General features: G+C 48.4%; 1 protein-coding gene across 1 annotated transcript in view; it reads right to left on the bottom strand.

The window, feature by feature from the left end:
* The window catches only part of EPHA10 (EPH receptor A10), a 36,293-nt gene that overhangs the window by 8,389 nt on the left and 263 nt on the right, over positions 1–27,641 (bottom strand). Inside the window, 7 exon segments of the mRNA XM_039850984.1 lie at positions 2,338–2,446; positions 6,081–6,252; positions 8,928–9,061; positions 17,070–17,420; positions 18,026–18,181; positions 24,171–24,849; positions 25,625–25,689. Coding sequence (XP_039706918.1) covers positions 2,338–2,446; positions 6,081–6,252; positions 8,928–9,061; positions 17,070–17,420; positions 18,026–18,181; positions 24,171–24,849; positions 25,625–25,689 — 1,666 coding nt within the window.

Raw genomic sequence — 27,641 nt, 5'->3', positions numbered from 1 at the left:
TTAGAGATCTGATAAATAAAAGAAGAGACCACGAAAGAACTCGTCAGGCTTTGAAGGAAGAAAGGGAAATGACAAGGCTTAAGGTCAGCAAACCACGGAAAATAAAAAGTGGACAGGGGAGGTCACACAGTCTGAGAGGTGGGACTTGAGGGAGAAAGGTCTCCTCCCCTGCCCCCCCGTCTTAGAGGGTGAAGTAGCCACACTGGGGAGTTCACAGCAGAAGCCCTGAAATCTTACTGCACAGACTGGCTTCCCAGTTCCTCTGCTTGGCAGCTGTGGAACTGGGATGGCTCAGTGTTCTCTTTGATTTAAAAAAAAAAATCAAGATAAAGACAGCCCTGCCTGATGGCTCTGTTGCAAAGAGCTTACTAAGAACTCGATAAATGTTAGCTGTTATGCAGGGGAGAGAGGGACATTATAAATAGTAACGGGTTCCTGAGATGTAAGTGAGCATGGGTTCAGGTCCTAGGTAGGAGGACCGATCCCGGCTAAGAGGAAGGCACCTCCTCTGGAGCGAAAGGAGGGAGAGGAAGGGTGCGGAGGAGGCAGGTGGTGAGAAGGTGCGGGGCTGACCATACGGTTACAGAGCAGGTACAGCCACAGTGGCTGAAGGAACAGGCTGTGAGCACAGGGAACCTGCAAGGCGAAGTAGAACTGGATCAGTATTTGGGATGAGGCCAGGTCTTTGTCAGGATGTAGGAGCGGGAGGCAGAGGTGGGACAGAAGAGGGAAATGAGGAAGTCAAAGAACTGAGAGGCCAAGGGCTGGGACTGGTCTTCCAATGGCTACTGAAGTCACACAGCGTAGTGACAGGACTTCCCTGAATAACAGAAATATCCCGGAGAGGTGGGTAGAGATGAAGGGGACTAGGCTGAGTGGATGGAGGTGTGGCAGAGAAAAATGACAGGCGTCCAACCGGACGACACCTTCTGGTGAGAAATGGGGTGAGCCAGGATGGGCTGAGGAGGGAAAGGTCATGGTCTCTAGGAGATGACTACACAGAGCAAGCACTGCAGAGGTTTGGAGAGGAGGGTTGGGGGTGAGACGTAGCCCATCGGGACTCGCAGGAGCTCGCCTCCATGCCCATCAGCAGGAGACTGGCTGCTTCTCTCCATTTAACTGACGTTTGATTTTGAGCACATTTTGAAATGCCCCTTTTGGCTTACTCTGCCTGCCTGGTGCATCTGTCTCCAAGCCCCGCAGCAGCTGCTCTGGTCCTGTAGAGTCCTCCCAGAGAAGTGCTCCTTATTCGCCTGTCTCCCCTCTCCTCTTTCTGCCTCTCTGAGCCCATAAAGTCACAGCCAGGACAAGATGCTCTCAGCTCCTTTTCATGTCTGCTTTTCCAATAGGTCTAACGTAGGGTCCTTTCAGCTTTGTGAGGAAGGAGACTGCTCCGTTCGTCCTGCCTTTCTGACTCACCTGGCCCAGGCAGAGCTGACTCGGAGACCCGTAGGGCAAGGTCCTTCCCTCCTCAGTCACTTTCAGTGCTTCATTCAAGGCCAAGTAAACAGGGCCAAATGAATGTTCACTGGCCCTCCAGCCCGCAGGCAGTTCCAGGATGCTGAGATGTGGCTGCTCGACCAGCCCATTTCTCTCCTCCCCTCCCCACACTCCAGCCTTGTGCGAGCAGACTTTCCTTTTCCTCTCAAGTCTGCCGACCTCAGCCTCACCCCAGAACCTGCCTGGGGCGCCTCTGCATATAGCAGAGTATGACCATGGGGAGAAGGGGGAAGTATATGCCATGAGTTTCTGCTGTGTGCGAAGGGCCTGGGATCTTCCCTGAGACAGACTCAAGCTCCACGGCTTTCCCCTCCTCCCACTCCCCTTCCCTGCCCCCTCTCCTGCGAGCTTCCTTCTGATGGAGGTTGGGGGCTTCTGGTTTATGAGTTCCCCTCCGTGTCATCTTCCCTCCCACACGTATACACACAACACAATTTAGGCCTTTCTTGCCTTTTCCTGTGTTCAAGGGCCTCAAGACCCCTTGGAGGCAGGGGCTGGGGGCCTCTGAGCGCCTCAGGAGAATCCTAATCACAGTGGCACAGCCAGAGCTTGATTCCATCCTCAGTGATGCCTTCTGACATTTAACGAGTTAAGGAGCTAAATCCCCTTTATTCCAGAGCGGCTGAGCAAGCTGCAGTGCTGGCTGCAGGCGAGAGCAGAGAGTGGGGGGAGGGGCCAGGGCCATACTAGCCTCGCCTTATCTACACAGCAGTGTGCTTATATGTGCGAATCTGCATGTGTGCAAATGCTGGTACAGATATAGGTGCCTGTGAGCACATTAATGTGCATGAGGACACGACTCGCCAGGGGCCAGCCAGGCTGGGACCAGCCACCTACCTCCTCCAAATGGCCAGCACGCTCATCACGGAGCCCAGGACAAGGAGGGTTGAGATGGTCACCACGGTGACGACAACTGCGGGGCTCTGGTCCCTGGACCCTGAGACAGCTGGGAGAAAAACCACAAGGCTGAGACAGGTAGAGGACCAGGTTCCTGGGTAAGCCCCCGGACAGACGCCTGTCTTCACCCCACAGCAGGCTTCCCCCAGCACCTTTGCACTTGCCCGGTCTTCCTGTGGCAGGGGACCAAGTCAGCCCCACCAACCACAGTGGCACCTGGAGCTTCCTTCTCTCCCAGAGCAGGGCACCTCCACTGCAGCCCAGCTGTGAGAGAGAAGAGCAGGGGTCCAGAAAGGCAGGCTTGGGTCTCCCTTTTTGCCTTTCAGATGGGCGATGAGAGACTTAAGGTAGCTCCGCAGGGGGAATGGCCTCTCGTCTGAGTTCCCCAGCCCCAAACCAGACCATCCGCCAATAATAATGAGTTAACATTTAATGCACACTTACTCCATTCCAGACACTATGCCATGTGCCTTAACTAAATGATCCTGTTTCATCATCACGATAAGCCAGTAAAATATTATCATCTCCATTTTATAGCTAAGGAAACTGACAATGAGAAAAGTTGCGTAATTTCCCCAAGGTCACGCAACTAACAAATAATGAGCCTAAGATTTGAACCTGATTCTAAAAGCCTCTGCTTTGAACTATTTCACCAGGGGAGGGGCCTGGAGGACCCAGGCTCTCAGCCCTATCCATCTATCCATCCATCCATCCATCCATCCATCCAACATGTGTGCCAGGCTGGCACTAGCAGTGAGAAGATAGCAATGAATGAGCCAGAATCCCTGCCCCGGAAGAGTGTACAGACCAGTGAGAGAGAGAAAAACAAAAGCCTTAATTGTGGAATGAAAAAGAAACAGAGAAATGAACACAGCTGAGCAGAGACACAATCGTTTCTTCCTAAGCCAGTAAAGTGAGGAAGGCTTTGCAGAAGAGGTGTCATCGGCACTGGACCTGGAAGACTGACAGGGTTGTTGATGTTTAGATGCACATGCTGGGTCTGGAAAATGGCAAGTTGTCCCATGTGGCTGGAAAGAGACTGTATGGAGGCAGAGAGTGGCAGGATGTGAAGCTGGAGGGCAGGAGGATAAACGGAAGTGGAGAGGAGACAGAACCTGGAGGGCCTTGAATGCTAGGCCAAGGAGTGCGGACTTTACCCTGAGGATCACAGGGAGCCAGGGGGGCAATGGACAGAGCTCCTGCCCCATGGAAAAGGAAGGAGGGTATCTGCTGGAGGTGGGTGATGGAGGGGAGGGGCCTGTGAGAGGTGAGGTTTGAGGTAACTATCGAGAATGGGGAAAATGCTGCACAGCCCTGAAGACTGAACTGAGATTAGAAAAATATACCTCCGGGGGCAGTGGTGGCGCAGGACAGAAGAGGATGGCCCAAGTCGGTAGACCAGCAGGGCCAGAGCAGCACAATGTCCAGGGGATGAGGGTTGGCAGAGCTGGTGAATATTCCTGCCAGGCGAATCTGCAGTGGCTGAGTAGAGATGAATGTGTAGCTTGGAGGGGCTGAGAGCCTGGGAAATAAAGTCAGACCCAAGAGCTGTTGTTAGGATGCCACAGAGCAAGTGAGGAGGGACTTGAGAGGAAGGAAGCATTAGAGGCCAACGAGGCCAGGGTCAGTGAGGGGATTTCAGAGCCCAGGGCTTCAGAGGTAGAGAACATGGCCCGGGGTCTGGCCAGGGGCCAGGGAGTGGAGTTGCTAAGGACTGTGTGACGTGAGGTGCCCACGTAGACAGGAAAACGGAGAATGGAGACGGGGCGGTTGTGGAAGGCGGCCTCTAAGATGGCCCTCCTGGATCCCCACCTCCTGGTAATCATTCCCCGTGAGTGTGCGCTGGACCTAGTCGCTCGCTTCTGATGAAGAGACTATGGCAACGTGATGGGATGTCATTCCAAGATTAGGTTACAAAAGACTGTGGCTTCTGTCTTGAGTGCCCTTTTGCTCACCCACGGTCTCTAACAGAATCTAGTTGCTGTGTTACGAGTAGCCCCATGGAGACGCCCAGGAGGCCAGGAATTGTATGTCTCCAGCAAAAAGCCAGCGAGAACTCAAGTACAGGGGCAGGGTCTCCCCCCAGTTAAGCCTTGAGATGACTGCAGCCCCAGAGGACACCTTGACTGCAGCCTTGTGAGAGGCGCTGAGCCAAGTGGTGCCCTAGTTAAGCTGCACTCATATTCCTGACCCACAGAAACCATGAGACAACAAATGCTTGTTGTTTTTTAGCTGCTAAGTTTTGGGGAAAATTTGTTATGCAGCAAGAGATAACTAATACAATGGCGAAGCATGGTCTTTCATCGTGATCCTGACTTGGGGTTCCAGCTCGCTGGAAAAAGTACTCGGCAGATTGGGAGACCCAACACCCCACAGCCACGGCCACAGCAAAGGAGGCTGGGGAGCTGAGTAGTATCTACTAACTTAGAAGCACTGAAAGAATGGAAGTCATCAGCCCCTTTCTGCCAAGAGACCCAGCTCATGCCTCAGCCACACTCACTCCAGCCAACCCGGGAGCCTCTGTTCAAATGGCTTCCTCTACCTAAAGTTCCTTCCCTGCCCATCTCCAAACATTCAAATGTTCCCCAGCCATCAAGACATGGCTCTAATCTCCTCTTGCCAGCACCTGGCTGAGGTCTGGCACACACAGGCATTTGAGCAAAAAGTGCTGTCTCCCTTCCCAGAACTCAAACTCCCTCAACATTTTATCTCTACCTTTGGGCTCAGGGCTCTTCCTATCTTGGATTAGACTCATGTAGCATGTTGGAAAGAATTATTATCTTGACAGCTGGTGCCAGAATGCCTCTTAGGGGGAATTGCCTTTGTCTGGGAAAATACTTTCATGAGCTGCTCAGGGTAGATAGAGGTGAGACCCTGAGGGCTGGGGTAGCAGCAGGCAAAATGACAAAAGAGGGAACTCAATGTTCTGCGTGCATCCTGAAAGGGAATCTGGGGGTGGGTGGGTGAGAGGAAAGGAACCAGGATAGGAATGTGAAGTGGGGCAGTAGCAGCACAATGCAGTGGAGAAGCTGGAGCTGTTTTAGCATCAGGGTTTCTAATGTTCGGCTTTCGTTTTCCTTTGTTTTCTTTTGTCTTGATATCAGCTCTGTTGAGAAATTATTCACAGACCACACAATTCACCATTGAAAGTATACAATTCTCATTTTGTTTTGTTTTGTTGATTGCTGCAGTGCGACCCCCTTCACAGCCCCGAATCTTTAGTGAAGTCTGCTCCACACTCTAAGGCCAAGCGAGGAAAGGAACAGCAGCATCCCACAGTTGGGTCCCCATCACGGCAGAGGGAAAGAAGCAGAATGGGAACAAGAATTTAGCAAGGTGACCATGAGACCAAAACTCCTCTCATGGGGAGAGCAGAGGATGTTTCCATAAAACATGGGACAAGTCCTGTGAGGCAGGAGCCACCAGCTGAGTCCTGCGGTGTATGTGTTCATGGCTCCCTCTTCTGTGAGCTCCTCCAGGGCAGGGACCCAATCTAATTCATGTCACTGATTGGCATCAATCCGTCAATGGCTTCCAAATTCATTAGTTAAGTAGGTTGTAATTAAACTGGTCTGCAGACTCCCTTAATTGCACAGATAATCCCCCCTCCAATTTATCTCATGCCCCAGCCCCATGCCAGGTTCTCCCTGCCCGGCCCCTCTCCACTGGCATGCATCACTTACCCTCCCCTGGGGTCTGCACTTCAATGCTGGGGTTGAAGCTCTGGATCTCCCACGAGGGCCCTGGGGAAGCCGCCCGGATCTGAAAGACGTAGCGGGTAGCCGGCTTCAGGTTGGTGACAGTGACCGCAGGTGCCCCCGTCTTCACCGTGGAGTAAATGTGCTCACTCTGGCCCTGAGGAGGGATGAAGAAGTGAGGTCCAGACCCAGGGCCAGACCCACGCTTCTGGGAGAAGGACTAGAAAACGGAGAAGGGAGTTGGGACAGTGCCCTTAGGCGAACGTGGGCCACGTGGAAGAACCTGACTCCAGTCGTCTTGGGGGATTCCACAGGTTTCTTCCATAGGATCCCCAACCCTTCTCCACCACGAGGTCCCACCCCACACTCGGTGAGCACAGCCCCACCTCAGAGTAAGAGAAACTTTAGAGAAGGTGCTAGATTGTCCTTTTCGAGGGTGATAGGCTGATGAACATCAGGGCCTGGCAGTCCAGGGAGTGAGGTGGGCCTGACGCTTCAGAGGAAAGAATAAGAAAATGAGCCCTGACAGCTGCCTGGTCCTTGTCTGCTCACGAAACTTCTCCTTCCCCTTGTCATCTGATTTTCACAAATGTCCTGCAAGGCACAGGACAGGAGGTATCTTTTTAGTTTGTTTGTTTGTTTGTCTTGTTTCACGGATCATTGAAATCGGGCTCAGAGAGGCTCATCCAAGGCCTCCACTGGAGAGTGGGAACAATGACAGCTGTCATGGAATGAGGCCCTGCTCACTGCCAGCTGCTGTGCTAGACCCTTTAGATGCCCAACTTCCTATGATTCTTGCAAAAGCATCTGTAACTTCTTTTTAGGTGAAGGTCACATCAAGGAAGGGTTAGGGTGACACCTTCCTTCCTTCAGATCCCATGCTCTGTATTCTACATTCTGCTGCCCCCAACACCTCTGATAATGGCATGTACCTGAGACACTCTCATCATTCTGTCTCTGCCCATACTCCCTTATTAGAGCCCCTGCCACACCCGCAGCCCTCAGAAGGGCACCTTCCCAATAATCTGTGGCCCTGGCCCTTTAGTCATGGTGCTCAGGAACTGAGGCAGACTCTGACCCAAACTGGGCCAATCAGAATCTCCTTTCCGGGCATGTGAACAATCCATTGAAACACAATGAGGCAATGGCTGCAGGACCTATGAGATGGGGCAGGCTGGGGACGGGGCAGGGAAGAGGAGAGGAGCAAGGCTGCGACCCTGGCAACAGCATGCTGTGCTCTCAGGAAGCCCCTGAGCAGAGGAGGCTGGACCGGTGTGTGGAGAGAAGCCGAGATGAGGAGCACTGTGGCTCCAGCAATACTTCCCGTCACTGGGCTCCATGAGATGTTCCTGGAGACTTCAAATATAGTCCCTTTTGTACTATCTCTTCTTTTTGAGGCTTTTAGTTCCCAGCAAATTCACACTACCTGAGGGCCTGGAAGCATCCAGCTCGACTTCAGGACTCTGATCCCCGAGTATCAGTTCAGTGAGCCCTTTCTAAGCAACTCCTACATGCCTCGCTCCTTCTTAGTGTCCTCCGCTGCTGTCTCCTAAACAGCAGGGTCCCTCCGAGCTCTGTCTTCGCCCCTCTTCTCACTCAGATCCCCCTCCTTGGTCATCTCTTCTGGTCCCTTGGTTTCAGCTACCATCTCCATGCGGAAAGCCCCCAACTCTCTCTTTCTCCAGCAAACACCTCTCCCTTGAGCTTCAGACCTGCAAGTCCATTTGGGTGTCCCCTGGGTCCCTTGAATGCTCCATGGGCAAAACCAAGCTCATCATCTTCCCCCGAACCTGCTCCTCCCCCGCTCAGTGGTTCTCAACCTCAGTCAGTGGCACCTCGTCCTTGAGGCTGCTCGGCAGTGACTTCTCCTTTCTGTTCAAAACCACCCGCCGCCCACCCCTCGTCCCAGTCATGGCTCTCAATAGACAACTGATGTTCGAAAGCTATTATCTGATTCGGCGAAGAACTCCCCTGAGTCACCTAGGAGTGAGTGAAGTTCCAACACGAGTAGTGCTGAAGTTGAAAGCCAGGTTTTACTTTCAAAACATTTGCACTAAGGTGAGAATCAGTTCAACAGTAGATTACATAACAGATTAAAGACAATAAAATTTATAGGGAAAAAAGAGAGTTGATAGGGATGTAACTCCATCTGTCAGATCATGGTGGAACCACAACCACAGGTTGACAACAGATACAAGAGGTCAGCAAAAATCAGCAAAAGTATCCTGTGAGAATCAGTCGGCTATGTGGGGTTTACAGTAAGGAGCACTTTATTTTTTATTTTTTTTACCATTATTTGTAACTGATGGGTTCTATGTCCTTTATATCAGTCCAATTATTATAATAATTCGTGCACGCATTATTCTGGAGAGCCGGGTGTTAAACATTGGCCAGCACACCACTGGGCCCTGGCGCACCACCTCACCCAGCGACTGTTCTGACAGTCATGCATCTTTGGAAAATTTGAAACAAACTTTTTCTTCAGAAGGGCAACAGAGAGTATGTATACGATTTGGGCACACGAAATCTGGATCGGCCTCCAGGGGAAGCTTTTCGTCGACTGTAAACACCAGGCAAAGCAGTGGAAATGGAGATGGTGCTTGGCGAAGAACAGAGAGATTGGAGGGAAAAAGGAAGAACAGGGGAGTCCGCGGCGTGGAGGGGACGGGAAGAAACTCCGGCCTGGGAGGCTATTTAGGAGGCGGGTGCGTATGTTTAGAAAGAAAGGACTTTTGCTGGGAGGAGACGGTGAAGCAAAGGAAGTGGACTGGCGCGGGAGACAGACCACAGCCTGGCATGGAACCCCCAGGTCCCTCCCAGACCCCAACTCACCTTCTCGTAGTAGCGAATCTCATACTCCGTGCTGTTGGCCCCCGGGGCTCCAGAAGCGATAGGCTCTCGCCACGACAGGGACACACTCTGGGGTTCCACTCGGTCCCTGCGAACCTCATCCTCCTCCCAGGGTCCTGAAAGTAAGTAATGTGGGTTTCTCAGGCCAGATTTGACCGCAGGGCAAGGCCAGGGGATTGGAAGGGTGGAGCATGCAGGGACTGGGGCAGGGCCAACAAAGGCTGGGGCGTGGTCTAAAGGGCTGTGTGTGGGACCAGAGGGAAGGTGGGCCCCTGTCACCCCACAGCTCCCCACTTCACTGGCTCCTAGCAGGGAAAGTACCAGGCATCCTGCTGCTTACCCATTCCCCTACTTTCCGGCTCCCTTAGAGTGGTTGGTTCTAATACCCTGGGCTCTTTCTATACTTCCTAAAATTTAGAGACATTAGAGAGTGGAACAGACAGAAAAAACAGCTACTTAATTACTTTGATGATCTGGTCAACAGATAATATACTCAATACACTAGAAATAGAAGGAAACTCCCTCAACATAATAAAAGCCATTATAAAAAGACCACAGCCTACATCTTACTCAAAAGTGAGAGGCTGAAAGCTTTCTCTCTAAGATCAGGAACAAGACAAGAATGTCCAATCTTATCACTTCGATTCAACATAGTACTGGAAGTCCTGGCCAGAGCCATTAGGCAAGAAAAAGAAATAAAAGGCAACCGGATTGGAAAGGAAGAAGTAAAATTATCTCTGTCCACAGATGACATAATCTTAAATGTAGAAAACCCTAGAGATTCCACACATACACACACAAACCTGTTAGAACTATTAAACAAATAGAGCAAAGTTGCAAGATATGAAATCGACATGTAAAAATCAAGTGCCTTTCTATACACTAACAATGGACAATCTGAAAAGGAAATTAAGGAAACAACTCCATTTACAATAGCAAAAATAATAAAATACGCAGGAATTTTATAAATAAGCCTATAAAAAGATGCTTAATATCACTAATCATCAGAGAAATGCAAGTGAAAACCACAATGAGATATCACCTCACACCATTAGGATGGCCACTATCAAAAAAACAAAACAAAACAAAAAACAAACAAAAACAAAAACAAAAAACAGAAAATAAGTAGTGTTGGCAAGGATGTAAAGAAATTGGAACCCTTGTTCTCTGTTGGTGGAAATGTAAAATGGTGCAGCTGCTATGAAAAACAGTATAGAAGTACCTCGAAGAATTAGAAATAGAATGACCATAACTATGAAATAGAACTACCCAGGGACTTGGGGCGGGGAGAAAGGGAGTTGTTCAATTGTTCAATGAGTCTGAGTTTTGCAAGATGAAAAAATTCTAGAGATCTGTTACACAGCAGTGTGCATACAGTTCACACTACTGCATCGTACACTTAAAACAGTTATGATGCTAAATTTTGTTAAGTATTTTTGCCACAATAAAATAAATATATTGATGCTTGGGTCACAACCCAAAGCAATTAAATCATGATCTCTGTGGGATGGGACTCAGGCATCCGTATATATATATACATTTTTTTTAAGCTTCTCAGTAACTCCAATGTGTAGACAAGCTGGAGAACCACTAGTCTAGATTATGTCGACGGACAGCAGCAAAACAAAGAAACAAACAGGTACTAATGCCTGAACTAAGGCAGAGACCACTAGGTCACTGGGAGGAAAGATCACGACTTCATTTCAGTGTGTTGAGCCGAGGAGTTTCCAAGAGAGGATACTGGAAAGACAGCAGTGGTTCCAGGGCTCACAAAAGATGTCTGGGAGGAAGATGGAGCCCCAAGACCCATCAGAAAGTGATTGAGTCAAACTACCCAGAAAGAGAGGAGGAAAAAAGTTTAGGAAATAAGCCCAAGAAACAACATTTAAGAGACAGACGAGGGAAAAGGGAGCTTGAAAAGGAGGAGCCAGAGTTAACAGGAGGACCAAACAAGCAAACGAGGTCACAAAAGTCCTGGGGAGAGAAGATTTAAGAAGCTTCTCTCCTGACACTTCCATGAAGTAATAAATATGAAGAGCTTAAGCATAATACACAACACAGAGCAAGCGCTCAATGCAAGTTTACCAACAAGAGGGGCCAGTGGTTGGCAGTGTCATATGCTGAGAAGAGATGGGGTAAGATGATGATTCAAAGTGCCCCTGGCTTTAACAATACGGAGGTTCCTAGTGACTCTGGGGGGTCGAAGGGAAGCTGATGTCAGGTGGTGATGGGCCCAAGAAATGGAGACAGGGCATATGTAGCTCACTCTATGAAAAGGGTGTGAACATGGCTTCTAGTTTCAATGATATCCATCAAGCAACCCCACCTCCAATCTTTCTCAAATTCCAATTAAAACACAGAGATACAGAAAGAGTTGAAAACCCATAACATCACCATAAATTAGTCTTGACAGCTGATTATGAGAATGGGGGATGGGGAGAAGCAGTGGAGTGGCATGTTTCTACCTATGATAAAGCCAGTGGAACTAGACTGAAAACTGCAATTGTAGTGAACCCCTAGGCTAGGCTGCCCACAGAGTGGCATTGCCTCCTATCCTAAAAATAACTTGAAAGGTCCTTTATCCTTCCTCCCACTGTCTGACCCTTAAAAAATAGCAAGGTCTTTGTCAACTGGACAATGCAGAGCCATCACTCAACTGCATAGTTGCTTTTGAGGAAAAGTGCTCTTCCTTATCCCCAGGAGTGTCTCTCAGCCTAAATCCACTTGGAGATGGCAGTTCCCGAAAAAACACGAGCACAAAGCGGAGAGGAGTGATGAAGCATCCCAGGAGGTGGCGTAGTCCCTCGTAGATACACACAGAGGGTACAGACAGGAAGGGGCTAGGAGCATCATTTTTTTTGAGCTACATTTGTTGAAATCATCAGATGGCCAGAACATAGACATAAGAGAAAGTTCCCTTTCAGGCCCACAGACATACATTAGATGAAAGCTTGAAAATGAGGGAAGGGAAGGATACTACACAACGAAAATGCTACACATTGTTTTAAAGTAGTCTTAGAATAGTTAAAATGTTTACCATATATTAGACCACAAAGAAAACCTCAAGAGTTACTCTAAAAAGCAAAAACAGCACAAACCTCTTTCTCTAATTATGGAGCAGTAAACTCAGAAGACAAAAGATATAATAAAAGCAAGTCATCCAGAAATTAAAACACGTTCTCTAAAATAATTTTTGTAGTCAAAACTACGATACTAGAAGAAAACACAGGTATAATTCTTTGTGATTTTGGATTAGGCAATGGTTTCTTAGATATGACACCAAAAGCACAAACCACCTAAGAAAAGAAGAGATAAATTGGACTTCATCAAAATTTAAAACTTTGAATTTCAAAAGACACTACCCAGAATGTGAAAGACAACCCACAGAATAGGAGAAAATATTTGCAAATCATATATCTGATAAGGGTTGTGAAGGATTGAATTGTGTCCGCCAGAAAAAGATAAGTTGAAGTCCTAACCCTCAGTCCCTCTGGAATGTGACTTTATTTGGAAATAGGGTCTTCACAAAGGTAGTCGAATTAAAATGAGGTTATTTGGGTGGCCCTGACCCAATATGACCAATGTCTTTATGAAAAAGGGAAATCCGGACACAAAGACAGACACTCATGTAGAGGGAAGATGATATGAATACGCACGTGGAGAAGATGGCCATGTGACTAGAGTGATGCATCTACAAGCCAAGGAATGCCAAGGACTGCCAGCAAACACCAGAGGACAGAAGCAAGTTAGGATTATCCCCTGGAACAGTCAGAGGGAGCACTGCCCTGCATATATATATTAATATATGTTATATATATATAATTCTTCAAACTTAAGCAGTTTCTCAGAAAGATAAAAACTTACCATATGTATTAGTTAGCTTAGGCTGTCATAACAAGATACTCTAGACTGAAAGAACAAACGTTTATTTCCTTACAGTCCTAGAGGCTAGAAATCCCAGATCGAGATGCTTGAAGACTCGTATTCGTATTCCGATAAGGACTCTCTTTCTGACCTGCAGAGAGCATGCCTTCTTGCTGTGTCCTCACCTGGCCTTCCCTCTGTGTACTCAGAGACAGCAACTAAGTTCTGGTGTCTCTTTCTCTTCTTATAAGGATACCAGTCCCAAGGGATTAGGGCCCCACCTTTAGGATCTCATTACTTTTCATTATTTCCTTAAAGGTCTTATCTCCAAATACAGTCACAATGGGGATTAGGGAATCAGCACATGAATTGGCGGGCGGGGTGGAAACACAAGTCTGTCCATAACACCATATGACCTAACAATCCCACTCCAAGATATATATGCAAGAGAATTGAAACATATGATTGCACAACAGCTTGTATATAAATGGTCACAGCATCATTATTCATAAGAGCCCAAATGTGGAAAAAGCCCAATGTCCATAAACTGATGAATGGATAAATGAAAGGGTGATATGACTATATAATGGAACATTAGCCACAAAAAATAAATGACATACTGATACATACTACAACATGGATGAACCTTAAAAACATTATGCTAAGTGAAACATGCCAGACACAAAAGTCCACATATCGTATAATTCCATGTATATGAAATGCCCAGAATAGGCGAATATATATAGAGAGAAAGTAGAGTAGTGGTTACTAGGGGCTGGAGGTATAGGGAGAATAGGGAGTGACTATTAACAGGATTCTTGGGGTGATGAAAATGTTCTGGAAATAGTGCTGGGTGCATAACCTCGTGAATAGATGAAATACCACTGAATTGCATACTTAAAAGGGTATGTGAAATTTTATGGTATGTGAATCATATCTCAAAAGAATACTGACAATACTAACAATGTTATATATTACGTATAAAAACATGTTAGATGTGACCAAAACTATACTCAGAGGAAAACTTATAGGCTTAATATATTAAAACAAAAAATAACTAAGCACTGAACTCACCTAGAAAAAGACTTCAGGAAAGCAGGAGAATAGTATTAATAAATGTAAAATCATAAAATAAGTAACAAAAGGGCAGTGAAATTTATAAATTCAAGAGCAGACTCTGTCATAATTAATAAAACTAACTTCTGACAAGGATAATTAAGAAAAAAAGAGAAATCGCAAGCATACAACATGAAGGAAAACAGAGTTAACTCCAGATTCTGAGGAAAATTTTAAAATACACATTTTGAGGCTAATGATTAGGAAAAAGATTATCCAAATATTTTCTATGCAAGCACAAATTACCAAAACTGATTCAAGAAGTTATGGAAAGATTGAGAATATCATCAAACTTCCCCCCTGTAATAGCCTGCTGAAATGTGAAAGGGTTAAAGGATAATTAAAACCTGAAACTGGACAAAGGAAGTCTATACCTTAGGCCTAGTTTCTGGAATCTCTAACCACATTTTGTTAATCATGAAACTTGTAACAATGAGCTCATACGCCAACTGCAAATTTTAGCCTGTGTAACCCTGCTTGCTTGCGTGGCATGAAAAATAATCAATTTTATATAAGCTGAAAATTACTGTTTGGCCATCGCCCATGGGAACACTGGCTATTGCCCATGGGAACATAGGCAATCACCCATAGGAACATAACATTCTAACAACAAGCTTTCTGCTTCTGTACTTCCCGCTTGCACACTTGACCAGTGGGTTGACAGGTAGTGAATAGGAGAAAGATGGACCTTTGTGTTTAAGACAGAATGAGGAATGGGATTTGGGGCTTAAAAACCTTGTATCTTGGCATTTCGGGGCTGCTCCTTTGCAAGGACAGCCGCCGGCTAATAAACTGCCTCTGTAATCAAAGCACTCAGGTTGAGTCTGGTTATTCCGGTCACAACACCCCCACCCCCCCAAAAAAGGTGCAGGTCCCAGAGAGTTTACCAGGCAGTTTTGCATGCCTTCAAAGAATGTATAATTGCACTCTTTAAACTGTTCCAGAGCAGAAAAAAAGGAGACATTCTCTCTGATGCCTTTTCCAAAGCCAGAATTACCATAATGTCAAAACTTGACAAAGAACAATTAAAAACACTAAACTAATCTCTCTTATAAATGTAGACAGAAAAAAATTAAAATTCAAGCAAATTAATTCAGCAAAATATTAAAAGAACAATACATACATATCCAGTAGGGTATAATCTAAGAATGCAAAGAGAGTTCACACTGAAAACTCCATTAACAGAATTTATCATACGAAAGAGTCAAAGGAGAATAAAACATGTGGTCACCTTGAAATACACTTAGGTATTTTATAAAATTAACCTCCGTTCCTGATTTTTAAAAAAACGTTCAGTAAAAAGTTAAAGCGTTAGATGGCCAAGAGGCTTTGGAGGTAGACAGACCTGAGTTCAAAGATCGTTGTTAGCTGACTGATTCTGGACAATTCACTTGGCCTCTCAGGCCTCGGTTTCATCAGTTGAGAGATGATTATCATTCTATTTAAATGAATGTAGAAAATCATATTGCACAGTGCCCAACAGAGCAACAGTCGGTGCAAATTTAGTATTGTTATTAATAAATGGAAATAAGAGTATTTCCTTAACAGAGTTTCTAAATCCATGTCTATCAACACAACAGGATTGTTAGTATGAAATATCAGTTAAAAATTTATATTATATATAGTGTTATACAAAAGGGATTTTACAATAGATAGTTCTAGATATGACTATAGAGATAGAAACAGGAAAAAATGTGGAAGGATATTAATAGTTGTTTGTTTCTGGGTAATAGATTTATGGGTACGTTTTATTCTATGCTGAATTTTAAAAATGTAAATGTGATAGCAAATGTTAAATCACAATAGAGATAGTAAAAAGAGACAGAACTGTCATTACAGAAAACCAGACAAATGGGGCAATCTCTCCCCAAAGGCAGAGGAAATGGATTAAGAGCTAAAAATGATAAAGGAAGTGACAAGATTTAAGAATCAGAAAACAGATGTACAACCTAAGGCTTAGAGAGATTCTTAAGAGAGATACTGGAGCTATCAGAAGTTCTAGTCAAAGCAATAACTGAAAAAAAATTTTTCCAGGAATAAGAAAAGATGTGCAAATTAAAAGTTTTACTATGTCCCAGTCAACCTCAATGAAAAGAAAGTGCTATTGGTTAAATTTTATTTTCATGGGTAGGTTAAAGAATTTTACACACATCTGTGTGTGTTTGTATATATATATATGTATAAAAACGGAATACACTCACTCACACACACACACACACACACACACCCCCAAGTTACTTAGAAGAGAATGACAATTATCCTGGCCTCAGTCTTTCTGCAATACAACTACCAGAAGACAGGGGAGCTAGTAACAAACCAATTATATCTTCTCAGATATGAAAAAGACAGAAACCATACCACTCACTTATCCTCTTGCGAAAGAATATTTGAAGGTGTATTCCAGCTGAATGAGAGGCAAATCAAAAGTAATTTCAAGAATGAAGAGGGTGTATAAAAGGGTTGTAGGTCTTCATTTATTCATCTCAGTTCTAGACTCAGAAATGTCACTATTATGTATTGACCAGTGGATTCTATCTGACCCTAGGTGCTTCTTTGCTCTTTTTCCAGGATCAGGAAAGAGGCTGACAGATGCAAGGTTGAGGAGCCTGAAGAACAGAGGATCCCTCTTCCTAAACGGGAGAAGAGGAGGTATGATTCTGCTTCCTACTGAAATTTTTTTAATGGAGGATAAAAGATTGAGGGCTTTCTACCTCCTTTTCCCTGGGAAAGTAGAGGCAAGGCAACTGCAGAGTTGGATGTAGGGCAAAAACTTTCTGCGCTGTCAGAAGAGGGAGCGCCCACTGGCTCCTGCAGTCTCTCTTAAACACTCACATCCTTTCTGGTCCAGCGGCAAGGAGTCACCTGTATCCGCACCCTCGCCCGCTTGGCCATCGGAAAGGGAGCCGAGAGCTGGTGGGAGTCACCAGGGTTGGGGATTTTTGTGGTCATTTCATCTCCTGGAGAGACGCTGGGTGCCAGTTTGCTGTGGCCTTGGCAGTGATTGTGGTTTACGTGGCGTGGCTGCAGGGTGTAGGGGTGCTCTGGTGGGACGGAGGGAGGCGGCCTGGGGAGGGTGCGGGGGCGTGGAGGAGGCGGGAGCCTCTCTCTGGCACCGAGAGGTCTGGGCGCGCGGGGTGGCCTTACCCCCGGGCCCAGTGGAGACGGTGACCTGCGCGTAGGTGGCTCCCGTGGCGGCCGCTGGGCCGGAGACGCCGTTGAGCGCCGCCACGCGCACGGTGTAGCGCGCCCCAGGCCGCAGGTGGAGCAGCGTGGCGGCGCGCTCGCGGAGCCCGGCCTGGCGCGGCACGAAAGCCACGCGCGGCCCGCACGGCTCGCATGCGCCTGCCGGGCCCTCGCGGCCGCAGCGCAGGCACAGCAGCGAGTACGTCACGTCCGAGCGGCCGCCGGAGTCGGCCGGCGGCAGCCAGCGCAGCCTAAGTGCCAACGGTGAGCGGCTCAGGCTGTACTGCAGATCCCGCGGCGCCGACGGCGGCCCTGGGGCGGCACAGGGAGCGGAAGCCGTCAGAGGGCGGGTGGGGGTCGGGGAACAGCTGCGCAGGGCAGCGAGGGATCTGGCCCCGAGCGTAAATGTTTTTCAGATTAGGGGAGCGGGATTCGCCCAGGGGCCCAACGAGGGGGAGATCAGACCAAAGACCAGGTGAACGGGAGTGACTGGCGTGGGGTGGCCATGAGGCAAGAAGAGCGTGGGGAGCAGGTGAAGTGCGAGGGACAGGGTGTAGGTGCCTGGTGAGGGAGTGGGTGAGGTTAGTGAGGGATGAGGATGGGGAGTTGAGACCAGAACAGAGTGTAAAGGGTTGAGAGTAGAATGAGGTGAGTGTGGGGTCGGTCCATTAGGTGATCTGTCTGTAAGCACACACCCATCCTCTGGGTCCCAACACCTGCCTGTTTTCCTGTCTTCTGATCCAAAAACCCCGGCCCCCATTCCCACCCCAGGTTCCCCTCCCTCCACCCCGGGTCACTGACCCCCTCTCCTCCTCCCCAGTGCGGAGCCCTCTGCCCTCACCAACACTTACATCCTCCCTTTACTGACCGCCACCCACCCATCCACCCTCCGTAATGCGGTTGGGAGGGCAACTCACGGGTGCAGGAGGCCCAGGGCGGGTCAGTGGGCGAGCGCGCATAGCTGTCCTGGCACACGCAGAACGTGGAGGCGTTTTCCAGGGCCAGACTGTGCTCTGGGCAGGGTGAGCAGAGGGGCCGCCTAGAGGACACCTTGTAAAACCCTGGGGGACAGGCTGTGAGGAGGAGCCGTGTGAGAAGGAAGGGTATTCTCCACAGCTGCTCTCTCGCCCACTTTCCTACCAGTCCTCATTAGGGTAGGGGTTATCTCCTCTAATTGTGGTGGGTAAAAGGAAGGGGATCTCAGTTACTACAGCACTGCCCTATGGGGTGGCAGCTCCTGACTGAACAACCCCATACTCCCTAACCCTGAGTAAGCACTTAATGTGTGCCAAAACACTGGAGAGTTTTACTTCTAGTAATCCATTTAATCCTCACGACAACCTGTGAGGTATGTGCTTTATTCCCGCTTAAAAAATGAGGACACTAAGGCTCAGAGAGGTTGGTAACTTGCCCAATATCCTACAGCTAGTAAATGGTAGGATTCTGACCCAGCAGACTGGTTGCAGAGCCCCAGTGCCCAATGGAAGAAAATGAGCCAAAATGAGTCTTGATGTGACGACAGAAGAGAGTTACCTAGGGACAGACACCCACTCCCAGTTACACAGAGACAAACACTCTGACGCACACACATTATTGCCAGCTCATCCTCCCACCACTATTCGAGGTTAATGGGTCATCAATCCTCAGCTCACACAGTTGGTCCCAGTTTGAAAGTGGGACCAGCCAGGTAGGAGAGAGTAGAGAGAGAACAGTGAAAGTTCCCTGGTGCTAGTCTTGACACCTCCTCAGTCACTTTGCTTCTCTCAGCTCACTCAGAACGTGGGTTGTTGAGAGCACAGGCTTTTATAACTGAACCACCTGGGCTTATAGGTGTTATACCACTTATTTGCTGTGTGGCCTTGGAAAAGGTGGTTGACCTCTCTGAGCCTTGTGTAGAATGCCTACCTCAAATAGGTTGTTGGAGAATTAACTGAGATAAGACCTGTAAACTGCTTAACCAAGTACAGACGACATTTACACACTAATGGAACTAATTACCGTTCCTCCATCACAAGCCTAAAGTGGAAACTGCTACACACCCACTTTAAAAAATTTCTCACCAGCTGAACTAAGGAAAGAGGCAGTGGCTCCTGGCCCCTCTCACCTTGCTCCCTAGCCCCACCAGGACTTCTCTATCCTTCCCCTGTAATTTAGCTGATTATAGAAAGCTGTCTGCTCTCCAGCCCCAAAAGGGCATAGTACAAAGGAAGGGATGCAGACTAGCCCTCGGGAAGGACTTCCAGCTTGCCTGGGAAAAGAAGGGAAGGGCTGAGGGTTTCCATCATCTGGAAGGCTTAGGCTTGGCAGGGTCCATCTTGCCTAGAATCCTGGGAAACCCAGCTTTAGGCAGGGCCTCAGGAGCCTTTGGAAGTCTCTGCCACAGAACAGTGCACAGCACCCACTAACATTGTGTGTGGTCTCGTGAGCAGCAGTGACCTGGCTGGGACTCAGAAGGCCCAGATTCCAGCATTAGCGTTGCCACTTCCTGTGCCTCTCTGGCCTCAAGAAACCCTCAGTCAAATGTCATAACAATTATGGCCTGCCCACTTCTGCCCTCCCACCTGGCTGGCCCCACTTTCAAATAAAGGCGATCTGATTGTAGCGTCTCACAGCTATAGGGAAAGAATGCTGGAGGCTCCCTTTCTCTGTGTGTATGTGGGCATCTGTGTCCCAGAGATGGGTGGTCCCATCAGAGACAGCATTGGTTATATCTACTTTGAGAGGCTCTGTTTAGAAGTTTGCGTTGAATGGCAGACTCGGGAAGCAACTCCTGACTGCCAGCCCCTCCCTCTCTTCTTCAAGGTCAAAGTTTGAATTTCAGAGGTCATCTCATTCTCAGCTGGCCCACTCCTCCAGCAGCTTTCCTAGCAGTAGCCACAGTCTTTGCTCATATATTTTATAATGAGGAGCCCACCCTCTTCTAAGGCTGTCTCTGCTCAACAACCTTAGAAAGTGTTTCCTTATGTTGAGCCCCAATCAGCCTCCCTGTCTGTAATTCCCCTTGTGCCATCCCATTACAGGGTCTCATGGTGCCCTATGGAGCCTTAGAGGACATATCTGCTAGGGTCTCTCTGCCTCAATTTCTGTAGGCAGCCTTACAGAGATTTGAAGACACAGGTCATATGTCCTGATTTTTCCCCCAAGTCTTTTAATAATTCCTCTAGTGGCTGGGAGAGGGGGAACAAGAATCAGGATCATTAAAGAGAGAAACAAAAAGTAGAGAAAACATCTTTGCTCCACCCCCTCAATATCCATCCACCTTTAGAGAGGGGCCTGCACTTAGCTGCAGAAGGCACTTGGAAGGCCTTCGCTTCCTAAATACAAATCTGACCATTCCACTTCCCTTCTTAAAACCCTCCAACAGCTTCTCACTGCCATCACCCCACCCATGCCACACTGAACTCTTCCCATTACACCTCTGGGTCTTGTCCTATATTGTCTTACACCCCTTCTCTCCTGGCAAACTCCTATGCTTCTTCAAACTCCATTTCAAAATAAAATTTCCCTGTGAAGCTTTCCCTGGCATCATCTCCAGCTCCCTACTCCCCAAAGCGGCTCTGAAGCCATTGGAAATGGCCTTTGTCTCCACCTAAGGAGAGAGAGTTCAGTGCAGCTCCAGAGTGGGATTAGGTTCCTGAGGGTATGTGTGTGTGAGAGTGTGTGTGTGCGTGTGTGTGTGTGTGTGTGTGTGTGTGTGTGTGTTTGTGTGTGTATGTGTGTGATTACCCAGAGTATAGATCCAAACCTCTTCCTCCAGCTGCTGACCCATTCATTCAACAATTTTATTTTATCATCTACAAGCCAGGTACTCTTCTAGGCTATGGAGATACAGCAGTGAAGAAAACAGACTAGGATCCTACTATTCACTGGTACAGATGCCCTCCTTCCCACTTATAGGAAGAAGAGAGGCCATCAGTTGGTAATTCCTTCAACATCTGGCCATCAAACCCACAAACACCTCCATCCACACCCATTTTCCCTCTCTTTCTTTCCAGGCCTAGTGGAGGGTATGAACGGCCTCCTGTTGAAAACCAGCCGCTCCTCCTTCACTCTGAATCCTGCCCCTTCACTGCTTCCCAGCCTACATCCCATCAGTCACCTAACATCAGGACTCTTACACTGCTTCTTCTCTACTGGCTCTTCCCAGTGACAGAACAAGGGAGTGGATCAGTAAAAGCAGCTCATTTAGGGTGTAGGCAGTAGGGCACTGTCTGTACAGTATCTAAAAACAATAAAACTGACTAAAACACGGCTTGCTTTTTATTAGCAGCATGCGTCAGCAATTCTAACATCAGTCATAAACTATTTCTTCCCCCGGAGGCAGACAGCTCCCCCCACCCTCCACTTGGTACCCCACTGGCTCCTTCCCTCATAAGCAAGGCTCTCCCATCTACAGTAAAAACCCTCTTCCATCCTACCCAGTGTCCTCCTCAAGATACCACACCCTCTCCCCTTTCAAATCCAGCTTCTAGAGAACTGTTTGCATTTCTCCAACTCCAGCTCTTCACCTTCCTTCATCCTTCAACCTATTGCAGCTGGTCTCTCTATGACTCAACTAAAATAGCTCTCACCAGGGCCACTGAGCAGACATTGTCCAATCCTTGCCTTACCTGACCGCTCCCCAACACTGTAGGCCATTCCCTCTCAGATGCCTCCACCTCCCTTAACTGCCATGAAATCACACTCTCCTCAATCTCTTCCAAACTCTGACCGCTGCCTTTTTTTATGGGCTCTGTTCCTTTTACTTCCCCTTAAATACTGCTGTTCTGTGAGTCTTCATCATTGGCCCTCTTGCTTCTTACCCTACACATTCCCCCTGGTCTGTCCCAACCACACCCACAGCTTCAGGTAGCATCTCTTTCTGCTGCTGAGCTCCAGACCCACTTTCTAGCTACCGCCACTTGAAAGCACTATAGACTCCATAAATTCGATATATCTATCCATGTCCCGTGTTCTCTACCGCCAGAGAATGACCCTTTGTCCATTCAATCCTCCAGAAGCATAGGAGTCAAAAAGATTCCTTTCTCCTCCTGTATCACATGGTCATCAAGTGCTGTGAATGCTATCTCATTTCACAGTCATCCTCAACTCTCAATGATCTCTACCTCTGCCTTAGTTCAGACCTTATGCTCTTTCTCCTGGGCCATTCTATCATCTTCCTTCTTCATCTTCTGGCATCTAATTTTTCCTTCTCCAATCCTTCCTTTGTAATTCATATCCTCCCAAGTGGTCTAAAGCAGGACCTCCAAACCCCCAGGCCGCAGACTGGTACCGGTCCATGGCCTGTTAGGAACCGGGTCACCCAGCAAAAGGTGCGTGGTGGGCAAGTGTGTGAAGCTTCATCTGTATTTGCATCCGCTCCCCAGTGCTAGCATCACCACCTCAGCTCCACCTCAGATCATCAGGCATTAGATTCTCATAGGAGCACTGGTCCCTAGTGCCAAAGAGATTGGATACCATTGGTCTAAAGCATAAACTCTTTTTTATCCCAATGTTCAAGGCCCTTCATGATTTGCCCTTGGCCCTCTCCAGTGCCATCACCCCTCACACCCCCAAATGCTCTCTGCTGCAGTCATGCTGATTTGCCTAGCCCCTACCATGCTACATTTTCTCCTGTCTCCATGCTTCTGCACACGGTCTCTTAGAATGCTCTCCGCTGCCTAGAAGAAAGGCTTTCTTGCCATCTCTCTCCACCCTTAGAACTGGGTTCTGCTTTCTCCAGGCTTCCTCAGCATTCTGTTGATAACATACCACACCCTATCATAACCACTCATTCACCTGATACATTTCCACTGGTCACCTACCATATACCATATTCTATTATGGATACTGGGGCCGCTGAGACCCATTGCCTGAGCTCAAAAGTTACTAGACCAGCAGTGGAACACTGCATACCATGGGGTGAGTGCAGAAATAAAGATTGCAACAGGTGCTGGAGAACAGAGGTGGATCCTTACCCTACCTGGAGAGCTCAGGGAGGTTCATTCCTCCAAATCCCTTACTAAGCCATAAGTTCCCCCATGGACGAGATGGTGACATTCATCTAGATACATATCATAAACCCTCAATATATGCAGATGTTCTCAATTCATACTGAATGAATGAATGAACAAAGAACTTTTCATCACTTCCCCCTCTATCTTCCTACCACTGTATTAATCCCTCTGTTAGAGCATATATCACCCTCTTGTGATTTGAAAATTTTTACATCTCTCCATCTAGACTGTGAGCTTAAAAGGTGAGACTATGCTTGATTCATTTCTGTCGACCTACCACCCAGAAGAGAACATGGCTTAGAAAAAGCATCACTTGCTCTTTCTCCATTAAGTGCACCCATCCATACTCTCTTCCCACAGATAAGGAAGAGAAGGAGAGGTCTGTTCCTGGTGCCTCCACAGACCTGAGAACCCACAGAAACCCCAACATGGAGGGTCTCCCCCAGGGGGTACAGTGACTCTAGTTGAGAGAGTTAGGTGAGATATTAGTAGTCATCTATTGCAAACTCCCAATTTCTCTCGAATTCAAGAATCTCCCTGCCAGCCTCTGACTTGCATATTGTCAGTGACAGTGAGCTCACCCCCTAAAATGTAACCAACTCACTAGCCAATAGCTAGTAGAGTTAGGCTGCTGTAGAAATCTTCCTTACGCATGGGGTGGGGGGTGTAGTAGAACTTGAGAGTTAGGCAAACCTGGATTCAAATCCTGGTTCCCCATTTCCTAACTTTGCAAGTGAGGTGTTACTCTCTCTGAGCCTCTTTCCTCATTTGCGAAATATAGATGATGACTTTATTGCCCTGAATAAATGAAAAGACCTGTGTGAGGTGCTTATCCTAATGCCTGAAATACAGGCCCCTAATGCCCCTTGCATGGGGTCAAATTCGCCTCCTAGTAACTTCATTCATTGGCCTAGTAACTTCACCCACTGGCAGCTCCGCAAAAGCTCATGACTCAGGACTCCAGTCTCCACGCCCCTCCAGCCTCTTTCATCTAGGGCACTCTCTCTTCCAATTGCCACAGGCGCGGGTTACGCTCCCGTACCACACACCCTAGTTCGCTGGATACCTTCACAGATGTCACCGCGTTCCTGGAATCCCGCACTGCAGCTGCAGCGGCCCACGGGCACCAACCACTCGCCATCGGCGCCGCAGTGCATGCGCGGGGGGCTGCCGGGCTCCCCTTCTGAGTGCGCCACACATGTTCCGGTCACCTCCACCAGCGTGGAGAAGGCGCTCTCAGCCGCGGTGGCTGGGAATGCCGCCAGGCCCCGCACTGTGGCGCGGCACTGCTTGTAGTAGACGCGCACAGAGACCAGCGCCACGCATGCGCCCACATCCTGGAAGGCCAGGTGGAAACCCTGTCGGCTGAGCGGACCTATCTCGCGCACCTCCGTGTTCAGCTTCATCTTGCGTTCGCCCAGGTCGCCCTGAGTGAAGCTTTCGTCCGCTGCGATAGTGTCGATCTTGCGGGGCCGGCTGCCGCCGGGGCTGGGACGCCCGTGGCCCAGGTCGGTCTCGGTTTCCAGGTAGTAGACGTTGAAAGTCTCCTTGCAGGTGCCCGCGGCGCCGGGGATGCTGCTGCAGTCACGCAGTGTGAACTGCAGCTCCACGAAGATGCGCTGTCCGCGGCCGCGGCTGATCCAGCCGGTCTGCAACCAGTTGTCCTGGTTGGGCTCCAGCACGTTGCACACCTGGTATGTACGGATGGGACGGTCGTGCTCGTCCACGCCGCTGATCTCCTCCCACTGAGGAGGAGAACAAAGATGTGGGCAGTTCGGAGCCGAGGCGCCCCCAGTAGGTCGAGCCCTCTCGGTGACCCAGGCTGAAACCCTCTTGTCCCATCATTTAGCCTTCTTCTTTCCCTCCTACCCCGCCGCCCCACACTACTCGCCACACACACCCCTGAAATTATAAGATGCAAACCCAGGAGAAACAATGAAGACAACCAAGTCCAATTCTTAATTTTTATAGAAGGGAAATTGAGGCTCCAGAGGGAGAGCGACTTGACTAGATACGCACGCGGGTGATTAGAAGAGGTAGGAATGATGCCTGGAGTCTCCTAGCTCTCCACCCAGTGCCCTTTCCATGACACCAAGCTACTGCCACGCTGCTGCATCTCCCCACCCCAACCCTGTTTCCAAGCCTCTTTTAGGATTCCAAGACTTGCTTGTTCTGACAATCTATCAGTCAGCAACACTGCTTGGAGGATCGACCTACTGTGTGCAAGGCACTGTCCAGCTTTGGCTACATCCAGAGGCCACATTTCTGTTCCTAGACACAGCCAGTTTTCTCCTCGCTTTTCATGTATTTATTTATTTGTTTGTTTGTTTGTTTATTTATTATTTTTGACTGACTGAAGAATCAACATTTTCTAAGAGGTGACTTTGGCTTAAAGCCAGGGCTGCTGCCATCCACAATGTTCCAGGGAGCATTTTGATCTGATGTAACCATGGGGAGCAAATAGACCAGAGTCAGGAAGACCACGGGATCCCCGAGACAGAGAGAGAGGTTTGCACTTACCCCATTACTCGGCAGTGCAGTCCAACCCAGCTCAGCCTGGGAGGCTTTAGAATCCAGGAGAATGACTAGGAAAAGGAGAAAACAGAGATGTCAGAAGCCAGGAAGGTGAACCCTTTAATGAATTCAGTGAATTTGCTAAGGGATGACAAATGTGACAAAGGACACAGACAAGCTTTTTCTGCTTCATACATTTCCAGAAGGTGGTGTGAGTAGCTTAAGTCCAGAGAGGGGTAGACATATATTTAGGGTAGGAGCCTGTATTAGTTTCTTGTGGCTGCAGTAACAAATTACCACAATTTAGTGGCTGAAAACAACAATTCATTCTCTTACAGTTCTGGAGGTCAGAAGTTGGAAGTTAGTTTCACTGGTCTAAAGTCGGAGTGTCAGCAAGATCAGTTCTTTATGGAGGTTCAGAGGGGAGAATTCATTTCCTGAACTTCTTCAGCTTCTAGCCGCCACCGGGATTCCTTGACTTGTGACCCTCTCCTCCATCTTCAAAGCCCATCACTCCAATCTCTGTTTCTGTCATCACATCGCCTTCTCCTCTGATTCTGACTCCTTCTACATCCCATTTATAGGGACCATTGCAATTATATTGGGCCCATCCAAATAATCCAGGATGATCTCTCCATCTCAAGATCCTTAATCATATCCGAAAAGGCTTTTGCCGTTTAGGATAACATTCACAGGTTGTAGGGATTAGGATGTGGACATATTGGGGTGGGGGGAGTCATTATTCAGCCTGTCACAGAGTCCATGACAAGTACTCTAAGGATGACTCTAAAATGGGGGGTTGTCAGCGAACCCCTCCTCCCCCCGGCTTTCCTAGGTTTCCTAAATTATAACTAAGTGCCAAGAAGAGGGAGAAAGTGAATGTATCAGAGGATTCCTGTATGTATCTCAGAATCCACTCAGATTCAGGGGCTCCTCTGAGGTCTAGAGTCACCAAAGATGGAGGAAACTTGAACCTTTTTACTTTGACTACCAAGGCCTCTGGGGAAAATGAAGTGGAGAGACCAGCCCGGTAGCAGGGGAAATCAAAATCTCTCATCTCCTCAGCCAGCCCCCTTCCCAGAGGCTGTCACCTCGACTGCCTTTGAAAGAATGTCAGTGGTCCTTTTATATGTATTAAAACCGTGATCTCTCCTGCACCGAGGAGGCTTGGAGTCATTTTCTTTCCCCAGGAGGCATCAGCCCAGTAGTCTGAATTCTGCTCTCAGTATCAGTCCCAGAGAAGCACAGGTTTGGACAGCACAGCAGCAGCTCAGAGACAGGGGCCCAGGTCATCCCCAAATCTTGAAAGATTACTTAACTCATCTGGAGCTTAAGCAAGGGGATGGGGTTCCAAAGAGAAGGCTTCTAACATGATTGGCCCCAAAGGCATCAGTGACAGTGGGTAGGACCGCCAGCAGAGTTCTGACTTCAGTATAACTGACGGGCATATTGAAATTGCATATCGGAAAGCTTCACAAATCCAGCATCCTGACCAACCCTGCCTTCGAAACGTCAAATTCCAGCTCCTCGGGATTCTGCACCTGGGTATGACGCCTCTGGATTCAACTGAACGTACAGGTTCCCCAAATTCAGAATCAGAGGCAAGATTCGAGGCTCTGGTAGGTACTGCGGGTAGCCTCAAACCCGGCAAAGCAGACCGCTCCGGGTAGTCTACGTTCCAAATCCAGCACTGCGGACAGATCCTGGATCAGCAAGCACATCAGGCAGCTCCTGGACCCAGCCCCCACTCCCTAACCCCGCTCCCCCCCACCCCCCTGCCCCAGCATCTCCACCTCCTGTTGCCGCACAGTGGTCCCTGCCACTGCTGCCTGGGCCTGATCCTCACTCTCTCGCACCCCTGTCCTCTGTTTCGTCTCTTCCAGCCCCCATACTCTAATCCTCTCCACTGCCCAGCCTGTCCTTCTCACCGGCCCCTGGATCGCCGCCTCTGGCTCCCACAGTTCTCGGTCTCTTTCTTTCCCAGGCTTTCCGGTCTCCAGCCCCCCGAGCTCAATTCCCTTTT

Source organism: Pteropus medius, unplaced genomic scaffold, assembly GCF_902729225.1.
Source record: "Pteropus medius unplaced genomic scaffold, Ma_sr-lr_union100, whole genome shotgun sequence".
In the NCBI taxonomy this organism is placed as follows: domain Eukaryota; kingdom Metazoa; phylum Chordata; class Mammalia; order Chiroptera; family Pteropodidae; genus Pteropus; species Pteropus medius.
The sequence above is the reverse complement of the archived record's forward strand: the minus strand, read 5'-3'. Positions and strand labels throughout refer to the sequence as shown.